This window comes from Vidua macroura, chromosome 2 (genome assembly GCF_024509145.1).
Source record: "Vidua macroura isolate BioBank_ID:100142 chromosome 2, ASM2450914v1, whole genome shotgun sequence".
NCBI lineage: Eukaryota > Metazoa > Chordata > Aves > Passeriformes > Viduidae > Vidua > Vidua macroura.
The window spans coordinates 23,951,912-23,972,656 of NC_071572.1; the positions used below are offsets into that span (position 1 = coordinate 23,951,912).

A 20,745-nucleotide genomic window follows, 5' to 3' on the forward strand; every position below is an offset into this window, starting at 1 on the left:
AGGGAAAGTTTAAAAGACTACCCAGATTGCATTTCCCCAGAAGCAAGGCCCATTGTTGCAAGTAATTCAAGTTTATTTATACAAGCTTGCACCATAATTTCAGTATTCTGTGATACAGTAATTTCTGTGATAAATTATGAAAAAATAAGTCCTTTTGCTCATCCTGAGAATGACTGAATTTAAGATGATATTAAATTATTGTGTCTACATGGAAACACAAGGTCAATCCACAGTAAAAAGTATCTGATACCCAAAAAATATTTTGCATTTTGATAATAGTGCCACACTTGTAAGTTTTTATTTCTTTCTTTATATTTTAGTTCATTGCCAATTTAAAGAAAAAGGCTTTAGTTTTTTCCCTCTTTTAAAACAAAGTACAGAAGCTTATGGTTAGACCATCCCTTCTGTTCAGAACAAATTTGGGCTCCCACCAACAGGTGTAGTCCTCTTCTTCCATTCATTCAGGAACTTCCATTAATTCCCTGGCATTGACACGGGTATATGCACAACTGGACTGAAAGTCAAATTGGGGCACCATTATGGCTGAAAAATAGCTGCATACTTTGTGTTGTTTTTATCTTTATACAAGATGAAAATGATTGATAACAGATGATAACACAGGACATAAAGGTACTTTTTCATTTTGGGTGCTTGGCCAGTAGATTTGAACCAGCGACAGGACAAATAAGGAAGTTCTCTTAGACCCTCTGTTAGTCACTTCAGGGTGAGTAGCTCAGTCAGACAAGTAGGTATGAAGGTGAGCTTCCTCTCAGGCACCCAAATGGAAGCATCTAGTCTGGACTTCTCCTGTGAGTCCATCTGTGGCCAGTGAAGAAAGGCACCTCCAGAGGGCAATGTCTTCTCATTTTATCAAAAATAACTAAAATGCATAGAACAAGTCACCCTGTGGAAATACCTGTCTTCACAGACTGTTTTGAGAACAAGGTGACTAACTCAGCCTAGGACCACAGCTTTTCAGTGTCTAACATAGGGAAAGTAGATCATCTTCCAAATATCTTGCTGTATTCACAGAGGAAGTTTATGGCAGAGTTAAATTTCCATAGCTTCCTCTTTCTCTACTGCCATTTCTAAGATAGAGCTTGTTTTAACAGATAGAAGGGGATTGTGAGCTGTGATTAGACTTCCAGGATAATGTGGCATTTTGTCTGGCATCCTGTATAATACAGATTATAAGGAATGTTTGGCTAGCCTTAATTCTATCATTTTCATGTCTTTAAAGAAATCTTGAGCCAAACGTAGAACTTCAACCTTTTTAATTTATATTTGTTTCTTTTTTAGGAGAGAAATATGTTTCTTTCAGTTTCTGCTGTAAGGGAGTTTCAGGCTGACCACTTTTGCAGTTACTTCTTCATGCATTGTGAGTCAATGCTTAGTCATGAATCTTCACTTCAGTCAGCAGTTGCTAAGCTTTTCAGCAGCTGCTTCTCTAACACCTCTGATTTCTCATGCCTTCTAAGAAAAAACTGTTGATGCAAGTAGGGAAACAATGTGACCCCATCTTTAATAGAAACCTGTAAAATAAATGTCCTTGTGACAATGCAGCTAGTTGAATTGGGAAAGTGCTATCCCTAGTTTTCTAATGCTAATCTGAAGTGTGAGACTAAATACAAGAATCTGTGGTGAAGTTTTGGACCCTTCTTACCACAGAATGGTTCCTGGGCACAATTTGGGAGCTAGGACAGGCTGGTGACGAGTCAGCGAATGCGGTTTAGACATCGTTACACTCTGTTGGAAGGGGACAGAGTTTACTAAAACAGAACATATTACAAAATGTTACATGTATAAATAAATCATAAGGCTAGGGTTTTTCCAGATGGTTTCTATGCCAGAGAAGCAGTCCCTCTCACTTTTCATTTACTAGTGTAGACTTAGCCATGTGGTCCTCAGCAGGACTGCTACCAGACAAGAGAGTATTTCCAGACTGCAGGAGCTGAGGTACCCAAGGGTCTGTGCAGCTACACCAAACTAAAAGTCTAGGTGAAATTTGGTCCTACAAATTTCTACAGTTTACCTGTAGATGTTGCTCCAGACTTGCCACAGCTTCTGGGATAATTGAGGTCCCTGGAGTCATTCTAGCACTGCAGCTTTGCCTACCATGGTGTATGAAAGGGTGGGGGTGCCAAGACAGTTTTGGGTTGTAGCAGAGATATAGGTGAATTCAGCTGTTAAATAAATAAATAAATAAAATGTCCAAAAATGTAACTAGCACACGAACTTCAAAACTTCTCAGTTTCACTAGGAGTTTAATCAAAAGTGACACGTTTGCAAAGTGTAAATCCTTTTCAAAGCCTGGCTTTTTGTAATGAAAGACATTCTGACTCATTATATGCAGTCAGATCTAGACAAAGGAATACCTCCAAGAAAGTATAGTAATATTATGTAGCATTAAGATATACAAAATTCATCCATTTCTTTAGTAATAAGTTACAATAAATTTAATAAGTGGACGGTGAAAATTTGAGTTTTATACTTTATTAGACTTTGTATTACTTAAGTTTCCTTCCTTGATCTTTTTATCTGGTACATCAAAGAGCCCTTTAATATCCAGCATTTTCTGTCTTTGAAGGTACTCAATGCTATAATCAAGTCTCCTCTTGAACTTCTTTCCAGTAGTGTAAACTGATCCAGTTCCTGGAAGTCTCTTTGCTATATGACTTTCTGTTCAAAATGAAAATTTATTTCAGATTGATGAAAATCATTTTTGTCAATGTCGCTTTCCTATGAATTACTCCTTAAGAGGCATAAGTTGTATGACACATACTGAAAACATATTTTCCTCCTTTCAATGACCCAGTTTAGTCCCAATGATCTTCACTGGGGAGGCTTTTAATTCCTTTGGCATTGATTTTCAGTGAGGCATCCAAAGAACTGACCGGAAGCAAATTTGGGTTTTAGGCATCACTTGTTATTAACCAAGGTCATGTCTAAAAATATACAAGATTTAGTGTGATTTGCCTTCTTGTTTTCTTCACCCTGATCAGAATCCCAGCCTTCCAGTTTGGATATCAAAGATTTGAGAGTCAAAGGAAAACTGACAATTTCTACAAAATGTCAATCAGACCAACACTACAGTAACTCTACTTCTGCTGATTTTTCTAGGTATAAAGATTTGGCTGATACAGCAGCAGGAGAGAAGAAGAAGTTGAGTGCCAAGGAGAGATGTCATCTTGTTCTTCAGCAGTGTAAATTACAAGGCTGGCAGGTTTGTGTTCTACAAAGCAATTAAAATATCATTCTTTAAACAAGCTAGCTGAGTCATTTCCATTGGAGGCAACCCACCACATCCTTTGCAGCAGTGTATTTTTTTGCCAATTAATATATGCTTGGGTAAATTATAAAACTAATTTTCAGAATTTTATGAGTAGCTGTGATCATTGTGTCAAAAAATCTGTGTATTCTTCTGAGAAGAAAAAGATTCAATTAACCATGCACACTATGTAAATTTTTATCCAGATTTTTGAAGTATTTATTATATACATTTTAGTGGTTGAATGGTTCCTGAATAACCTTACGTATTTTATTTCTTTAAAATCCTAAATGCTCTACTGTCATAACAGGGCAGGCTCAAAATCAACTAATTAGGATTTCCCAGGTAGTCAATGCATTTGTAGGTGCCAGCATGCTGGTACACAGACCCACCAGAGAACCTGAGGTTGCCATACATCAAGTAAAGTTTTAAAAAATTTTTAAAAAGTACCAAACATTAAACAGGAAACTATCAACTCCTTATCTTGTCTCCTTATCCTATTTATATCATATAATTCTCAACAGTATGAAGACTTCAAGGTGGATGTCTCCATTTGTCCAGAGTACTCAGTTATCTGCTTTGGATGGCTTTGTAATTGAGTAGGACTGATTTCTTTAATATGTGCATTTTAAAAAGAAAAACATGTTTCTTTGCATAGTATAGAAGCTACTGAATAGAAATGATGCTTTCTGTGGCTTCACATACAGACCACTCCTACAGGAAGTGTGAGCTTCAGATTGCGGCCTTTTTCCAGCCTAGCAGGACTGAAATCTGTTCCACAAGAGAGCATCCAGACCAATTTCAGAGATAGCTGTGAAGTTAAGGGATTGGACAGTGGTTAGGGCACTCCTATGGGCTTCTTCAGTTTAAAGGATGAGGTCTTTTAATTAATGTATGACCTCTGAGTACTAAGATGCCCAGAAAAGTTTCTGCAAGCTGTTCATAAAGGCCAAGGGCTAAGTCAGAATGTGTGCTATGGGTATTTCTCAGTAGCCCAGATTCCTTAGTAACAACAGGAACAAAAATAGGCCCTCACTAGGTTGGGAACACACATGCATGAACACCTGCACTCAGACATATAAGAAAATTTTTCTTTAATCATAAGACTGTTTAAAGCCACAGTTTAGTCACCAAGCAAAGCAGAGGGCACATATAGCCCCTTTCCCTCAATAGAAAAGACCAAAAGACTGAACAAGATAATACTGAAATAGACTTGCTTTTCCTACCCATTAAGTTTGCTCTGATCTATATTCTGCATCATCGCCACAAGGTTCCCTATAAAAAAAACCCCAATCATTAACAACTAGAAACTGTACCTTCATTTAAAAGTACCGGGAGATGAGAGAACCCCTCACATTTAGAAATTATGTGGGGATACAAGCGTGACATTGGACAAAAGCTGTGTAACAATAATTGCATAGTGTGCTCTAGTCACAAAACACAGAGCAGAATGCCTATCAAGTTTATTTCCCTGAAGAACCATTGTTACAGCACAGGATAAAAGCAGTTGGTCATCAGTGAAAGCCTAGAGCTGAAGATTAGTAATTCTGTAGTGATAGGCATTTGAAAACAAGACTGAAACCTAGGAAGACAAAAATTTTAAGAGAAAATTGCAAAACAGAATCTTTCCATCATGCAGAGGACTGAAGCTTGTGCTCTCAAACAGATTTTAGAAGTTCTGACTCCAGAATCTCATTAACTCCAGAAGAAGTCAGGTGTGCAAAACTACAGCAGTGCATAATGCATTATCCCTCAGACCAGAAGGGCACAAAACTCTTCAGAGACACTGACAAATTAAATGGAATGGGAGGGTTTGGGGGTGAGAGTTATACCATTGTCACTCAGTGACTAAGAAGCACATGGCAACAGACTAAGCTGCAAGGAACAAGGTTTGGAAAAATGAATTACCTTCTCTGTACACCTTTTTCAAGCCACAAAGAGGTATAAAAAGAAATGGAAGGATGAAAAGCGTAGAAGAAAATTTAAGAAAATTCACTCCAAGTCCAATTTCTTAAATATCCAGTGAATACCAGCTTGGTACCAATCTATTTTGTATAGGTGATACAAAACCACATACCCAACTATCAGCAGTAGTGACTAATGTCTGTGTCACATAATCTCTCTCTCAATTATCTTTTTGATTCATTTGACTAATCATGAAAGTTGAACTTTAAATAACAATCTAAATGAAGAAAGTTACACAATCTGCATTTGTCATGGGTGCTCTCCTCTATGCTTTTACAGCAGAGGACCCTGCAAAAAAAGAAAATATTTAAAAGGTAGAAAACGGGAGGAGGAAAGGAAAGAAAAAAGGAATTAGGAAGCAAGGATGATGTCAGCTAGCAAAGTCAGAAGAAAGGAGTCATCTGTAGTGCATTACTAAAAATCATCCAAAAAAGCAGGGGGTTACACATATAACCAGTTTATTCAGCCACTGTTGCCAGCAGTAACTGCTTTAAATGAGTCACTGCTGGAATAAAAATCTATTTGTTGCAGGAGTTCATGAATAAATCAAAAATTGTCTTCCCCAAAATGTTACATGCACTTCCCTGAAGAGCTGTTGCAGATTCAGGTAAAAAAAGATACCAAAAAGATAGCTAAAAGACCCTCATCAAAAATGATTATATTTAGGAGAAAGCAACACAGATCTGAAATCAACCTCCAGCTTATATGTCATCATCAGAAGATGAAGTTGCCAATAAGCTCAAGAGCATAGGGGGAAAAAGAAAGATCTGGACTTTTTAGCTGAGTGAATATGGATGATACTTCAAACTTTCTTCTGACACTGTACCTCACCATCCCATTTTGAGAAAGGTGATATTAACCTGGGGGAGGGAAAATTGTTCTGAATTAAAATACCTGAAAATGAGTAAAGAAAATAGTATCTTTGTATTTATTCCCTGCTTGACAATTTCTCTGTTCCTTCTCAATATGCTGTGTTTGAAGAGTGTTTTATTAACCTACAAAGCAACAAAACTCAAACCCTACTCATAGAACATGTTCTTTCTTCTCTTGTAAATCTGCAATCTGTTTTCAAATAGACAAAAAGTGCAGAAGATCCAATACCAGGGTCCAATTTTGTTTTATTTTCTACTCTTTAGCAAAGCATAAGAGCAAACACTATTAGTTGGCCAATGTCTTGTGCTTGCTTCATCAGCTTACCTGTTAGAATCAAGTATTTATTATCATAGAATAATTAGGGCTGGAAAAGATCTCCAAGGTCAAACTTTGATTGAATACCACCACATCAACTAGACCATAGCACTAAGTGCCATGTGAAGCTTCTCCTTGAACACTTCCAGGGATGGTATCTACAATATCTTCCTAGGCAACCTGTTTCAATACTTCATCACCCTTACAGTGAAAAAATTCTTCCTAATGTCCAATCTGAACCTCCTCTAACACAGCTTGAGGCCATTTCCTCTTGTCCTGTCACCAGTGGTCTGGGGGAGAGGCAGACCCCCACCTTGCTACAATCTCCTTTCATTGTAGCTGTAGAGTGATAAGGTCCTCCCTGAGCCTTCTTTTTTCCAGGCTAAACAATGGAAGCTCCCTCCACTGCTCCTCACAGGAGCACTCCAGATCTTTCACGAGCTCCATTGCCATTCTCTGGACATGCTCAAGAGACTCAATTTCTCTGTTGGAGTAAGGGGCCCAGAACTGGAAACAGAATTTGAGATGTGGCTTCACCAGTGCTGAGTACAGGGGGACGATCACTTCACTGGCCTTGCTGGCCACACTATTTCCCATACAGGCCAGGCTGCCATTGGCCTTCTTGGCCATCAGGGCACACTGCTGGCTCATGTTCAGCCGGGTGTCAATCAGCATTCCCAGGCCCTTTTCTGCTGAGCCACTTCCCAGCCATTCTGACCCAAGCCTGGGGTTGTTGTGGGCAAAGTGTGGCCTGACATTTGGCTTTATTGAATGTCATACCATTAGTCTTGGCCCATTGATCCAGCCTGTCCAGATCCCTCTGCAGAGCCTTCCAGCTTCCTAGTAGATCAACACTCCAACCCACCTTTATGTTGTCTGCAGACTTGCTAGGGATACTCAATCCAAACCATTGATAAAGATGTTAAACAGGACTGGTTCCAATACTGAGCCTTGGGGAGCCCCACTAGTGACTGGCCACCAATTAGATGTGGAACCAGCCGCAGTCACCACCACACTTTGGACCCAGCTGTTCAGGCAGTTTTTAACCCAACAAAAAGTGTACCTGTCCAAGCCATGACCTGACAGCTTTTCCAGGAGAATGTTGTGGGAGACAGTATCAAAGGTTTTACTGAAGTCCAGGTAGACAAACAACATTTCCCTCATTCACTAGACAGGTCACCTGGTCATGAAAGGAGATCAAGTTGGTCAGGCAGGACCTGCCTTTTCTAAATCCCTGCTGGCTGCTGATCCCCTGATTGTCCTGCAAGTGCTGCATGGTGGCACTCATGATGATCAGTTCCATAATCTTCCTTGGCGCTAAGGTCAGGCTGACAGGCCTGTGCTTTCCCAAATATTCCTTCAGGCCCTTGCTGTAGATGGGCACCACACTGGCCAAGCTCCCATTGTCTGGGACCTCTCTGGTTAGCCAGGACTGATGATAAATGACGGAGAAAGCCTTAGCAAGCTCTTCCACCAGCTCCTTCAGTACCCCCAGATGGATCCCATCCAGTGCCCTCTAAGTGTCTGAGTGGGACAGTAGGTCACTAACTACTTTTTCTTGGGTTACAAGGAGTCTGTTCTCTTCCCTGTCCCTGTCTACCAGCTTAGGAGGCTAGTTGCCTTGAAAAAAACTAGGTTTTCTGCTGAAGACTGAGGCAAGGAGGGCACTAAATACCTCTGCCTTTTCCTCTTTGCATCCAAAAAAGGATGGAGATTTTCTTTGGGTCTGTTTTTTTGTTAATATATTTATAGAAATAATTTTTATTATCTTTCCCAGTGTGGCTAGATTGAGATCCAGATGAGTTTCTGCCTTTCTAGACCTTTTTTCTACGTGACCTAGTGACAACCTTGTAGTCTTCCTAAGTTGCCTGGCCCTTCTTCCAAAGGTTGCAAGCTCTCCTTTTTTTCCCTGAGTTCCAGTGAAAGTTCCCTATTCAGCCAAGCTGGTCTTCTTCCCTGCTGACTTGTCTTTGGTCACGTAGGGACGGAAGTGTTGATAGCTTTATGAAATGTTGCTGTTCCTTGGGTAAACTGAGCTGGAGATAACTAAACTAGGACAATAAAATAGTGGTTTCATTGAAGCTGACATGCCATGCACTTTCAGTCATGCACTTAACATAAGTACTAGAATTATGAAAGTGCAGACCAACTAATGAAAGGCAATTTTTGCATCTTGACTCTGTATGCAGTCTTGATAAGATATTCTTTCAGCTTAAATATATACTTGATCACTACAAGCTTAGCTACTTGCTGTGACTTTTAAGCACATCTGATGTAAGAGAAAATTAGATTGCTAAATCAAAACAAACCAGTTTTACTCCAGGCAGCGAGAAAGTAATAGACTTGTTTAGCCCCTGGAGAAGTCAGTGAGGTGATATTTAGTAACTTTAGAGTTAAATTGAGCAGAAGTACTGGCTGGTCCACGCAAAGCAGAAGAATCTCCTGTACCCCAGAATATGTGAAGGTCTTTATATTAAAAAATCCCCATTTTCAGTGCTTTGTTCATTTATTGTAACACGCTGATGCATTAGCTAAGCAAAACCTACCGTCACAATGGCATGACTTAATTTGCAAACATTATCATGCTTTGGGAGAAGTATGGGCACAAACAGTCCTTGGCTCTTTTTACTGACATAAGGAAACTTTCATTTGTTTGGATTATCATTCCTCACACTGTTAAGCTTGCAAATATAAATTCAATAAAAAAGAGTTAGCTGTTAGCTCATAGCTTACTGAGCTTTTTCATCAAAACTTGTAGCTCTACATTTTGTTTAGCTAAGGTCAGTAGTCTGCAATTAACCCTTCTGAGTTACTTCAGATGGAGCTTGCTGAAATGCAAACAAATAGTACCATACAAGAAGAAAAAGAAAACATAAATTTAATTTGCTTTTACTAGAAAGTGCATCTGTTAAATACGAGAACTGCAAAGGTCAGACTTCACTGAAATAATATTTTAGCCTTTGACTGCTAGAAATGCTTATCTGGTTAAAAGATAGCAATCCTTAAAAACTTCTAATAAAAGCTTTGTCTTAGTTTACCTTTCCAATATTTAGCCTGCTTCCTCTAACCCACAATGATTCCTTCTTATCAGCAGCTTTGAATTCTGAACACAAGAGATCATTGATTTTGCAAAGAATAAAGTCTTAAATTTCAAATGGGATTATCAGGTACACTCATCAGGTATGGAATAAGCAGTACAGGAGAGCCAGTTAGAATGTTTTAATGAAGCTCAAAATGAGGTAATTGCTTGAGATCGATGCTGTGCTAGTGCCAGTTCACACTTTCACAACTACAAACATTGCTGAAGCTGTTTCAGGAGCCAGCAATGTTTGTGGAGAAATTATCTTTGCCAGTGAGGAGCTGTATTATCAAACTTGCAGTCATGAGTGTTAAAACAGTGAAGTCCTCAATATAGAGAAATCCCAGAAGTCCATTTAGAGATCTTAAATTCTTTTAACACTTCTAGAACTGCAAAGGGAAAACAAAGTCTGATCCACAGTTCTTACAAGTCAGAGAAAAAAAAATATTTTATTACTGTTCTATGGGTATTTCATTTGTTGGATTTGATAGAGCTGCCCTTAAGTATTTTTAAATTCCAATATAATATTAGCATACTAATTGCTATTTTTTGGGAAAAATGTATTTATGATTAAATAGCAGAATGTAGAGCATAAGTGGCATATGATTAAATCAGAGGAATGAGCAGAAGTGTATGAAATCATACATATGTAAATGATGCCTATTTCAGATAATCTTTTAAATTATTTTTAAACAGAACTGTTTATTTTGGCTTAAAATTAAAGTGGTCATGCTACACAGATTGCATTGTACCTGATATGCTGAAGTACTGGAGCACTTTGCAAGCAATCTGATATATAAGGGATTCTTAACTTTTTTCTTTCCCTCAAGTAGGAAAACTTTAGACCTCATAAATTTTATGCTAGTTCATTCATTTGTTATTTAGTAATTTTAACTGAAGTCAATTTCCTGTTTGTTTTGAATATTTTACTTTAAAAGTCAATTTTCTTTTAGGCAATTAATAAAGAAAATCCTGGGGGCTGGAGGGGGGGGGTCATACTAACAGAAATTATTAAAACACAATCATTTATTTTTCTCTCATACTTTGGATTATATCAATATAGTGATATTGTCCCATTATATTTTTTTTTCATCTTGTCACTCCATTAAATATTGGAAATAATTTGATAGTTGCAGAAACCACCAGAGAATGACTTTCTACTTCACCAGTACTACCAAAAGATTGACCTGGGCCAGACACTGCCCACAAGCTCACTCAGTGACTTTGTGCTAGACAAACCCATGCTTCCCTTCAGCCAGGGAATAGGATGGATGGTCGACTTTGACCTCAGAATGCACACGAATTCTCATTCTTTTACATAAAGCTCTATTTTTAGTTCATATTTCTATGAAAAATATTTTTTTCCCTCTAGTATATATTCCTCCCTCTCGCCATCCATCTTTCAGGTTTTGCTTAGGATTACTAGTCTTGCTAGCTCAATTTTCTTTTTGGTATTTTTTGCATCTCAGATCTGGATCCCATGTCTTCCTCTCTCCCCTCCCACCTCTCCCACCTTTTGACACTTTACTAGATACTTTGCTTCATATTTGGTCCCAGTCTTCATCCCTTATTTGTCTGTGATTAGTTTTCCAGTCTCCTGCCTTAGGATTTCCTCTCTGTACCACTGCTCTCTCCCTGTCACCTGTTGCCTGTATTTCTCATTTATACCAAGAGACCCTTTCCTATTGTATCTTCTGAGTTCTGAATGAGTGGTTTGGCTTAGGTTAGGAGAGAGATCATAGAGCAGACCTGGGGAGGGGGTGGGGAGGAGCATATACCACCACATTTTGGTGCTGTGTCTGTTTCTAGAATTCTGAAAACTAGAATGACATGCCCGGTAAATACCGAGATCCCATGAGATTAATTGGGGTAGGGTTTCACCTACTGAGTGTTTCTTACATGCATCTTGTATTTCCTAATTACTTCCTTTCCTTTTCTGTAAGGCAGTTCTTCATATTGCCTTACAAGTATGAAGAGCTGTGAGGTTTGTACAGTTTAGGGAAAAGGAGTGATCATTATTCTGCCCCTTCCCAGAGACCTGAATGACAGGTTATCTCCCTAAAGTCCAGCTCTTGACAAGAATGTAGATAAATGCTTGATATACCAGACTATTCACATACTTCATATTAAGGCCATAAAGTATGCTAAAATGTAGGTTTATTCAGTATGTACCACAGTGCAACATCACTAGTTTACAAAGGACTATTAAAATGTATGAAACAAAGCAGAGTAAACCTTTAAAAATAAAATTTCAGTCCTTCAAAATCAGTGCCCTGTGTTTGTCATTATAATATCTTTGTAGACATGTACACTGCAAGAAGACACATTTTACAATAGTATTAAGGCTTTTTTCTAAATTTCATTAATGCTCTGTGAAAATGTGTGTCATTGTGTAAAATATCATTAGACTATAGTTCTCTGTCTTTTGTAGGTAGCTATTTTGAAAGTACTGCTAGAAACACTCAGCACTCCCACAAATTGCCTTTTTTAAACTAAAGAACAGCTTTACAGATTCCCTTGACACCTATTATGTATGAGCTAATACTGCCTCCATGCCACCTACACACAATCTCAGCATCCATTCCATAGTTTTGAATGTCTGTACTTCTACATCCTACACCTTTTCTATAAAATTAAAAAATAAAAAATAAAAAACAAAAAATTTCTTTTTAAAATTTTAAAAAATAAAAAAAAATTAAAAAAAAAAAAAAAGAAGAAAGAGAAAGAACAGCTCCCCCCCCCCCCCCCCCCCCGCCAAAAAAAACCAACCAAACAAAAAAAAATCCACAAACCAGCTGGCCTGTAGCAACGATTGAAGCTTTGGTAGTCATCAATGACAATTTTACTTAGTTTTTAAAAAATGTGTCATTTTGAAAAATAACATTTTAAACCCTAATGCTTTCCTAATTAAAATAACTATTACTGTAATTCACAGATGGTTTACTATACAGGAGTCTGAATGACATTAAAATTTCAGACTCAGATTGAGAGCACTTTGTAGTCCAGAAAAAATATTGAAATGTGAGTGTTGTAGTGGAAGAACATTTGACCCTTTTTTCCCCTAAGAAAAGCAGGAAGCATTGTGTGATTAAAGAAGAGACCAGCATGAAGACAGGTGGCAACCTCAAAAACTGTTTTGATATGTGACATGTGAAATTCCAACATTTTTCATCATTATTGCTTTCACTGAACACCAGAACTGTAAAGAGGGCAGTGAGACTATCTTGTTCTCTTGGTCAGCCTTAGAGGCTCTCAGATTTAATTCAAAGACTAAGCAAAAGAGATTTCTATCTGTACTAACATAATCAAACATGTAATAGTAGTCTCTACTATACATGCTTCTGTCTAGAGCTCTGCTCTCTGTAGACCTGGCATATGATGTAAAAATCTATAAATAGCTTTTATCTGAATGTAAAAATAGATTTGTATTGACATTTTGTATTTCTTCATTCACTTAAAAATTGTAGCAGGCTCCTACTAATGAAGTTCATAGCATAAGTAATGCCACAACTCCATTTATATTTTTCCTTGGGTATAGGAGAGAAAAGAGAAATAAGGCTTTGCGTGTCCCCTAGATAGCTTTGTGACTGCAGTGTCAGACACTTGTAGCCAAACCAACATAATCTTCAGCAATTGTCTTGACTGTGATTTTGTGACTGCACACTGCACAATAAATTGCAACTCATTGTTTAGGTAAGTTACACATTTGAAATACTTGAAATTGAAAAGCCTAAATGTGACCAACCAGTGTGTCAATAATGAGACTAATTGAGAATGGGGCTGTTAATTTTTCCATGGGCATTACTAGATCTTTTTTAAGGTTGGAAAGTATAATCTTCATCCCCTTTTCTACTGTCCGAGTATCAGTATTGCTGTGGTAAGGGGAGAAGCCAGAACTCTGTGTAATTAAGGACAAAGGACAGAAATAAGGAAAAATTGGATCATTTGGCATAGGCCTGAGACAGTAGGATAAAACCTGTGTGATGCAGAGGATTTGTGGAAAGTTTAAAGAGAAAATTTAATCAGAGTAGGGGAATATAATTTTATTAAGTATTTGTTCTCAGACTTTGTCTGAGAGCTGCTCCGATGGAACAGTAATTATAATAACCACATGATAATTTAATTACAGTTAACTATATGAATAAGAATTCAGTTATTTTTTACAGAGAAATCTGTATTTAAGGCAATGTAGGCAAGACAATGAAGATATTAGTAGCCAAAACTAGTAATAACACTGGTTCATAATGTGGTTTGACAAGATGGATGGGAAAAAAACTGTTCAATGAGCAAAGGGTTAAGATAACCAGGTGAACACAGAATTTCAAAAGTTGAGGAAGAAAAGGAAAAAAAATTCATTAGAAGTCACCAGTCAGAAAAATGAAGAAGAGAGCATGGCCCTAAGAGCGGCATGTGACTGCACAATTGTATCTCAGGGAGATTACCTCAGATTAACCACCAGACCAAGAGAGCCTATTCCCTTTTTCTGAATTTCTACAATGGTGAGACAAGTAAAATGTCTTTTTTGTCACCTACTTCCACACACTTTGTGATAACTCAAAAGGGACTATTTTATAGGGAAAAGAGAGACTAATGGCAAAAAAAAAAAATAGAAAGCATTCTAGTTTTGCATTTGAGTGCATCTGATTTTAATTAAAAGACTAACTGCACCGTCATTGTTAGCTCAAACTTCAGCATTACAGACTTTTTAAAACATTTGATTCAAAATAGTTGCTCTCTACAGTAGAGAAAAGGGAAGCCAAGGGACAAGAACTTGCCACAATCATTTCTGAATTTAGTTAATGGAGTTTAGCTGTGAAATATATATCCTGGCTTTCTGTCATCCAACCCTACAAGGATGTACATCTAACAGTGTTTGGATTAAAAAAAAATTGGAAGGGTGTGCAATTAACCCTCCAGATCGAAAGTAAAAAACACCAGTGGAGCAGGATGGCTCAGTAAGAAGAGAGTGAGCTTGCAAGCTGGAGACAAACAAGAGTTGGAATGAATTTCTGCAATTTTAGCCAGACTTGTATGAATTAATCAGTATGCCTATTAGCCGTAAAAAAAAAATTAATAGTTAGGCAAAAGCTAGAATCTTCTAGGGTAGCACAGTTTTCTGGTACTGTTCCTTTTATTTCTATGAAGTGAAGAAAGTTACTTCTACAAAATTGCTGAGAAAAATGATTGGTTTATTGTTTGGGGTTTTTTCCACTTACTTACTGGTTTTAGAGTTGCTAGGTTGTGTGTGGTTTTTAAAGTCTATTAGAAAGGAATGCTTTTGAAGATGATGCAAAGAATTTTATAGGACTGTTTCAGCTTGTTCAGAAGGTATCAAAAAAAGGTGTTTTCTTTTGGTCTAAACAGCTGAATTTGCCTCTAAAGGAGTGAGAGCATCTAATGATTGTTACTTCAAGAACTAGATGATTAAACCAAGATACTACACAACACCAGAATCAATACTTAGGAGATTATTTTTCACAAATTACTCCTTGTCTCTGACTTTGATCCTGAAAGGAGACCCAAAACACAGCTTCAGTAAGCAAGGCTGGGAACGAGCATTCATAACTTTACTGGATATTAGGAATCATTGTCACTAATGACAGTGAGTTTCTCCCATCCTCCAACTTCAGTTGAGTTCTTCCTGTTCCACAGATGGCAGCTATCTCACAATTTTCTGTTCTACATGTCTTTGTCTTGTCACCTTTCCTCATGCACACCCTCTTCTACTTTATAAGACTTAACCTTATTTTCTATTATGTTGTCTAACACATTAGATTCAGAATGCTTTTTTCCCCAGCTTATTTAACTTGAAGATTGTACTATTTGTTCTGGATATTTTTGGAACTAAAGTGGAACTATCTGTCTGACAGCTTGTTCATCCTTTACAAATACATCTTTTATTCAACCAAGTGATAACTGCATTCTGTTACAGACTTGGCATTTTACTGTTCCTAAATTGCAGATATTATTTCAACCCTTTGCTGGATTGTTAACATGCAATCTCTATTTACCTGTCATTGTTTTGGCCTTATTTGTTGATGATTTCTCTGCTGTTTGTATTCTAGATAGGAGTTCGAAAAGTGTTTCTTAAGTACTGGCAAGCTGACCATCTCAACGATTTGTGCCTTCAGCTTCAGAAGAAAATTATAACCTGCCAAAAAGGTAACAGTTACAGAGCAAGTATTCCTGAGCTGTTGCTTTGTACACGGAGCAGAATATTGCATAGCAAAGAGATTTTCTCCACCTTGAATAGTTGCTATATTTTTATACATTTCCCTACAGATATACACAGATTTTCGAGATGATATTAGCATTGGTGATTCTTGCACTTTCTGTTGGTCAGACATAATTTTATGACAAAGTCTTGAATGTAATTAAAACTTAGAGGATCTTGAATATTTTCTTTTTTGAGTAAGTTCAGTGATTTTTCAAGGCATTAATATTACCTTTACTTTCTTATTGCATCTCAAATATTGTAACAGTGATACAAAATTGGAATATTTTCAAATATACCAACACTAAAAGCAAAGCTAATAAGTGAGCGTGTTTAGTTGTCCTTATTTTTCCCTTTTTCTTAATACTTTCTTATTTGACTGCTAGTTTTTTATGGTTTTTTTATGTTTTTTATGTTTTTTTTCCCCCATTTTATGCCTGCATTTTTCCTAAGGTTACTGACATTTTTTGACATATTTTTAAAAGGAGTTACTATCCACTGCCTCCTGATTTCCTGTTACTTATGCTCCATTTTCTATCAGTCTCAAATAACTGCTGAAAATATGAATATTGCTTTGTTTGAAGAAGCTTCCTTCCCACCATTCATTATTTACCTAATTGGCTGATGTCTGCAACAATTCCCATTTTCACCTATTTAAAGGAAATTAAAAATACAAAATCTTATCCTTTTTTTTGTCAGACACATAATATTGCAGACTTAAGAAATAGAAACCCCTTTCATTTTAATTATCTGTTCCTCACTGTAAGCATGTAGTAAAAAACAGAAAGTCAAGAGAAAACCTGAAGCAAGTGAAATCCAAATGGTAACAGTTCAGAAATGAACATGGAGAATGACAGGTAACAGGCACCACAGTTCAGCTGAGTTTATAACTTGGGCATGATTTTTTTAATGCAAATTACCCTATTGTATTTATGCACTTTGGAAAGCAATAACAGTTTGCCCTCTTTCCCTTCTTATGCTGACTTATCAAAGAAAGGAAATATTTACCTTTCAGAATCCAATTTGCAAACAGAATTCTTTAATATAACCCTGCACCAAAATTTAAAACATCCTCAAATATGTCCATGTTTTACAGAAGTAAGAGAACAGATCACCAAAGCCTGCCTGAAGGATGAAGAAAATAGGGCTACATGGCTCCTTATAAAATATTTTTCTTGGTTTTGTTTCTATCCTCCTTAATTAGGGTAACTTGAAAAGTCCTTTTTGCCAAAAGTGTGTTTAAAGCTATGGCTCATCTGTATGCTTTTTATGATCTGGGAAACCTGAGAAAATCAGGAACTTGGATGAGTAAGCAGTAGTTAGACATCGATCTCGTGCCTTAGCTCATGAAAGAAGCTGCCTTTTTGCAAACAGGTGAATTGTAAACTTGTAGAATTAGCATGCCAAAGAGCTCTGGCAGATTTGGAATAAAATAGAGTACCAGTACATTGTTCTTATGTTATCCTAAAATTGGTATCCATATACTTTACACTGACATAGTGATGCTTAGTGAGTAATGGTGTTAGTCCCAATGCACTTCTGTCCCCTTGCCCTCTACATGCAAGCCAGACCTCTCCTGAAAACATATTGAATAATAGCCAAACTAGTCAATAATCACAATATAACAAAAAATAAAGCTGTTAAAAAAAAAACATCCAAAGGAGGGCTATGAAAATGGTGAAGGGCCTTGAGAGGAAGCTGTACGAGAAGCAGCTGAAGTCACTTGGCCTGTTCAGTCTCGAGAAGGGGAGACTGAGGGAAGACTTCACACCAGCCTACAACTTTCTGATGAGGAGGAGTAGAGGGGCAGACACTGATCTGTTCTCACTGGTGACCAGTGACAGGACCCAAGAGATCATTATGCAACTTTCCGGGCACTGGAACAGGCTCCCCAGGGAAGTGGTCACAGCACCAAGCCTGACAGAGCTCAATAACTGTTCAGACAATGCTCTCAGTTACACACAGTGTGATTCTTGGAGTGTCCTGTGCAAGGCCAAGAGTTGGACCTTGATGATCCTTTATGGGTACTTTCCAATTCAGGATATTCTGATTCTGATTCTAATTTCTGTATCAGGTTTTAAATGTAACATCATATACCTAGATAAGAGCTTAGCTTTAAGGCAAAACAGGTCTTGCCCAAAATTCCTGTCAACTCTTTTTACTTCAAATCTAACTAGCAATTCCTTCTTCAAGGTTTGGGGGGGAAAACCCAAAACAAAGCAAACCACATAAGTTCTTCCTAGTATCCTGAAACTTATCTTACACAAGCAAAGAAAGGGGTCAAACTAAAGTGAAAGCATGTGTAGAAGCACTTTTACATAAAACTATATCTGTGAGTTTAGAGACCTTGTCATATTTTTTTTTCTGCAGGTAAAGGAACTACATATAATGCATTTTGACCTGAATCACTGTGAAAATTGTTTGTACTTATAGGAAAGGCAATCATGCTGAAGTTCTTCCATCAGAGTTCATGTAGAGGAGGAATTAACTTGAATTCATTGTACACACAATAGTTAATAAATTCCTCACATAACCCAGATCCATGGTCTACTGGAATGTTGATTATTCCAATCCTCATCCTTAGATGAACTCTAAAGTACTAGCTATTTTTCTGCCCTGTGGGTGCTAACCTCAATTATTTTAATTTTCATAATGAGAATTATTTTAGATCTACATAAATGAGGAGCAAATTCACAAGGCAATCATAGTACCCAATAGTAGTAGATGAAACTAAGTAGTAAAAATCTAGGATCTGAGAGTTTCATTTCATAGCAGTTTTTTAGGTTATAAAATTTTTCTGTGTTTAACCAAAACCAAAATCTTTCAAATGTTCTCATAAAGAAGGAAGTGTAGAGAAATATCTATCACTTAAAGAGAAACCTGAACTACTCAGTTCATGAAAATGTGTGTAAAGGAGGATGTCTATCTGCCAACCCTTCCTAATAAAGCTTTGTTGAATGTTTCTCCTTCATTTTGGTGAAAGTGCATAATCCAGAGTAGCTGTATAGTCTCTAAATGTTGCAATTAGCTCTAGTGGATCTCATTTTACTGGACCATTCTAGCAGGCTATTCTAAGATGCTCATTCATGCCTGCTAACAATCCTATCAGAGCACTGATCTCTTAATTTCTTTATTTTAACCAACCTTGGTGGTGTTGCCAATCTTTTTTTTTTGTTTGTTTGTTTGATTTTTTGTCAAGTTAAAAACACACACAGACACACACACTCTTGTAAAAATATTACTTTAAAATACAGATTTTTTTCCAAAGTCACCCAGGATTTGATGCCTATTTTTGCTCTGCAGAAGTTAGGTTTAAAGAGAATATTTTAGGAAGAAACATTTTTTTATTATTAATCTCTTTCAAATTTTTTATATTTGTGAGCAGTGAACTCTGATAATATTCTATGCATGTATTCATTCTTTTTGCAACAGTAACCCTTAGATTCAGACTCAGTAACATCTTTATTATGAATATTCTCATAAAATTGTCAACACTAACTGTACTATTAATTTCTCTTTCAAGTAAATTGGGTATGTGCATTAATGTTTCGGAGTTTAAAGAAGTCAGATTTTATGGAATGTAATTAAAGGCATTGATTGGTTGTGATTATAAAAGTATAAACCTTCAAAGCTGTCTATCATAAATTATTATTAGAAATTGTTTCAAGTTATCTGAATTTGAAGGTTTTCAAACCCAGTGAATTTTAGATAGAAGCACTATTAGTATGTTAACATTAGCCTTTCTTACATCTTGTCAGCTGGGCACTGAGCATCTCTACAAAAGAAATCTTTATTTTAGTGTCTAAACAAGGCACTAGAAGATGACAAAAAGTACCTTACATTGCTCTATGCTTTAGCTGTTTATTTTATTCGATAACATTTTATATTCATAGAAGACTAATTGTATTTTTCTCTGTTGACATTTTTCCTTTAGATTATTTCAGCTTGACTCTTCATCATTTAATGTTGTACTGCAGTAACCCTAAATCTGAAATTTAACTATGTTGTTGTAAATACCTAATGCATTTTAAATTTTTTATCCTCCAATCAACATTCTTAGTATCTTCCCGCAAACTCAAACAGACATCTTAGCCAAGCTATTGTCTGCTAACTTCACGGATTAAAAACTTTCAATTGACCAGAAAGAGAGAAACCATAAGAAGCAGTGATGACGTTTGACCTGGTTTTGATTCATGTAAATAGATGAAAACCAAGAGTATTTAAGGCAACAGAAAAGTAATTCTAAAACAAGTTCTTCCCTGTGAGATACCCAGCAGTGGTTCTACCTCTGGAAGGAAACATGTGAAACTTTAAAAAAAAAAAAAAAAACAAAAAACCACCACAGTATTTTCAGTTAGCATATTTCTGCCTTCTAAGCCAAAACATAGGTTCAGAGAATATTGAACCTGTTGCAGATGCTGGGATTAAAATGGTGCCCAATTTATTATGGCCACAGAGGCCACTGTGCCATGTGTTTCTGATCAACTTTACTTCAGAAAACCCAGGATACTGGGTGGTATTTGGGTAGGATTTTTTGCAATGAATGTACTTACTTAGGAAAGTGCTACAGAAAGCTATTATAGGAGATGCACTAAAATCTTTTCCCAGCATAAAGATGACAATAAGTGTGAAGAAAAAGTCTAATAGATAAATGGAGCTGATGCAATGTAGATGAAAACTTCCACCTGAAAAATGCAGATATGATGTGACAGGTACATTTAAGAAATTTGCATTAAATTAATCTAATTGTTTTAGCTGAAAGGAAATGAGCAGCGAAAGCTCTTTAAGTCAAACAAAAAAAAATCTTGTGTTGGTTGTGATTTTGATGAGGTATTAAGTACATTGAAACACTTAAAGTATTTTTTAAAGCTGACCAACAGCAATCATTTCATTCCTACAGCATTCACTGCAATTAATTTATCCAGGCATTTATTTTGAAACAAATATCTTTTGGCCTTTGCAGTGTAAATGTATGCTTTCACAATCTGTAGTATACATCAATGTATGCATTTTACATTATGCATATGTAAG

At 36.8% G+C, this 20,745-nt stretch overlaps 1 protein-coding gene across 1 annotated transcript in view; it reads left to right on the plus strand.

Annotated features, from left to right (window-relative positions):
• MYO16 (myosin XVI) overlaps positions 1 to 20,745 on the plus strand; it is a 354,523-nt gene that overhangs the window by 292,179 nt on the left and 41,599 nt on the right. The window contains exons 28-29 of the mRNA XM_053971244.1: positions 3,121 to 3,223; positions 15,566 to 15,662. Of these exons, the coding sequence (XP_053827219.1) occupies positions 3,121 to 3,223; positions 15,566 to 15,662 (200 nt within the window). The remainder of the gene's footprint in view (positions 1 to 3,120; positions 3,224 to 15,565; positions 15,663 to 20,745) is intronic.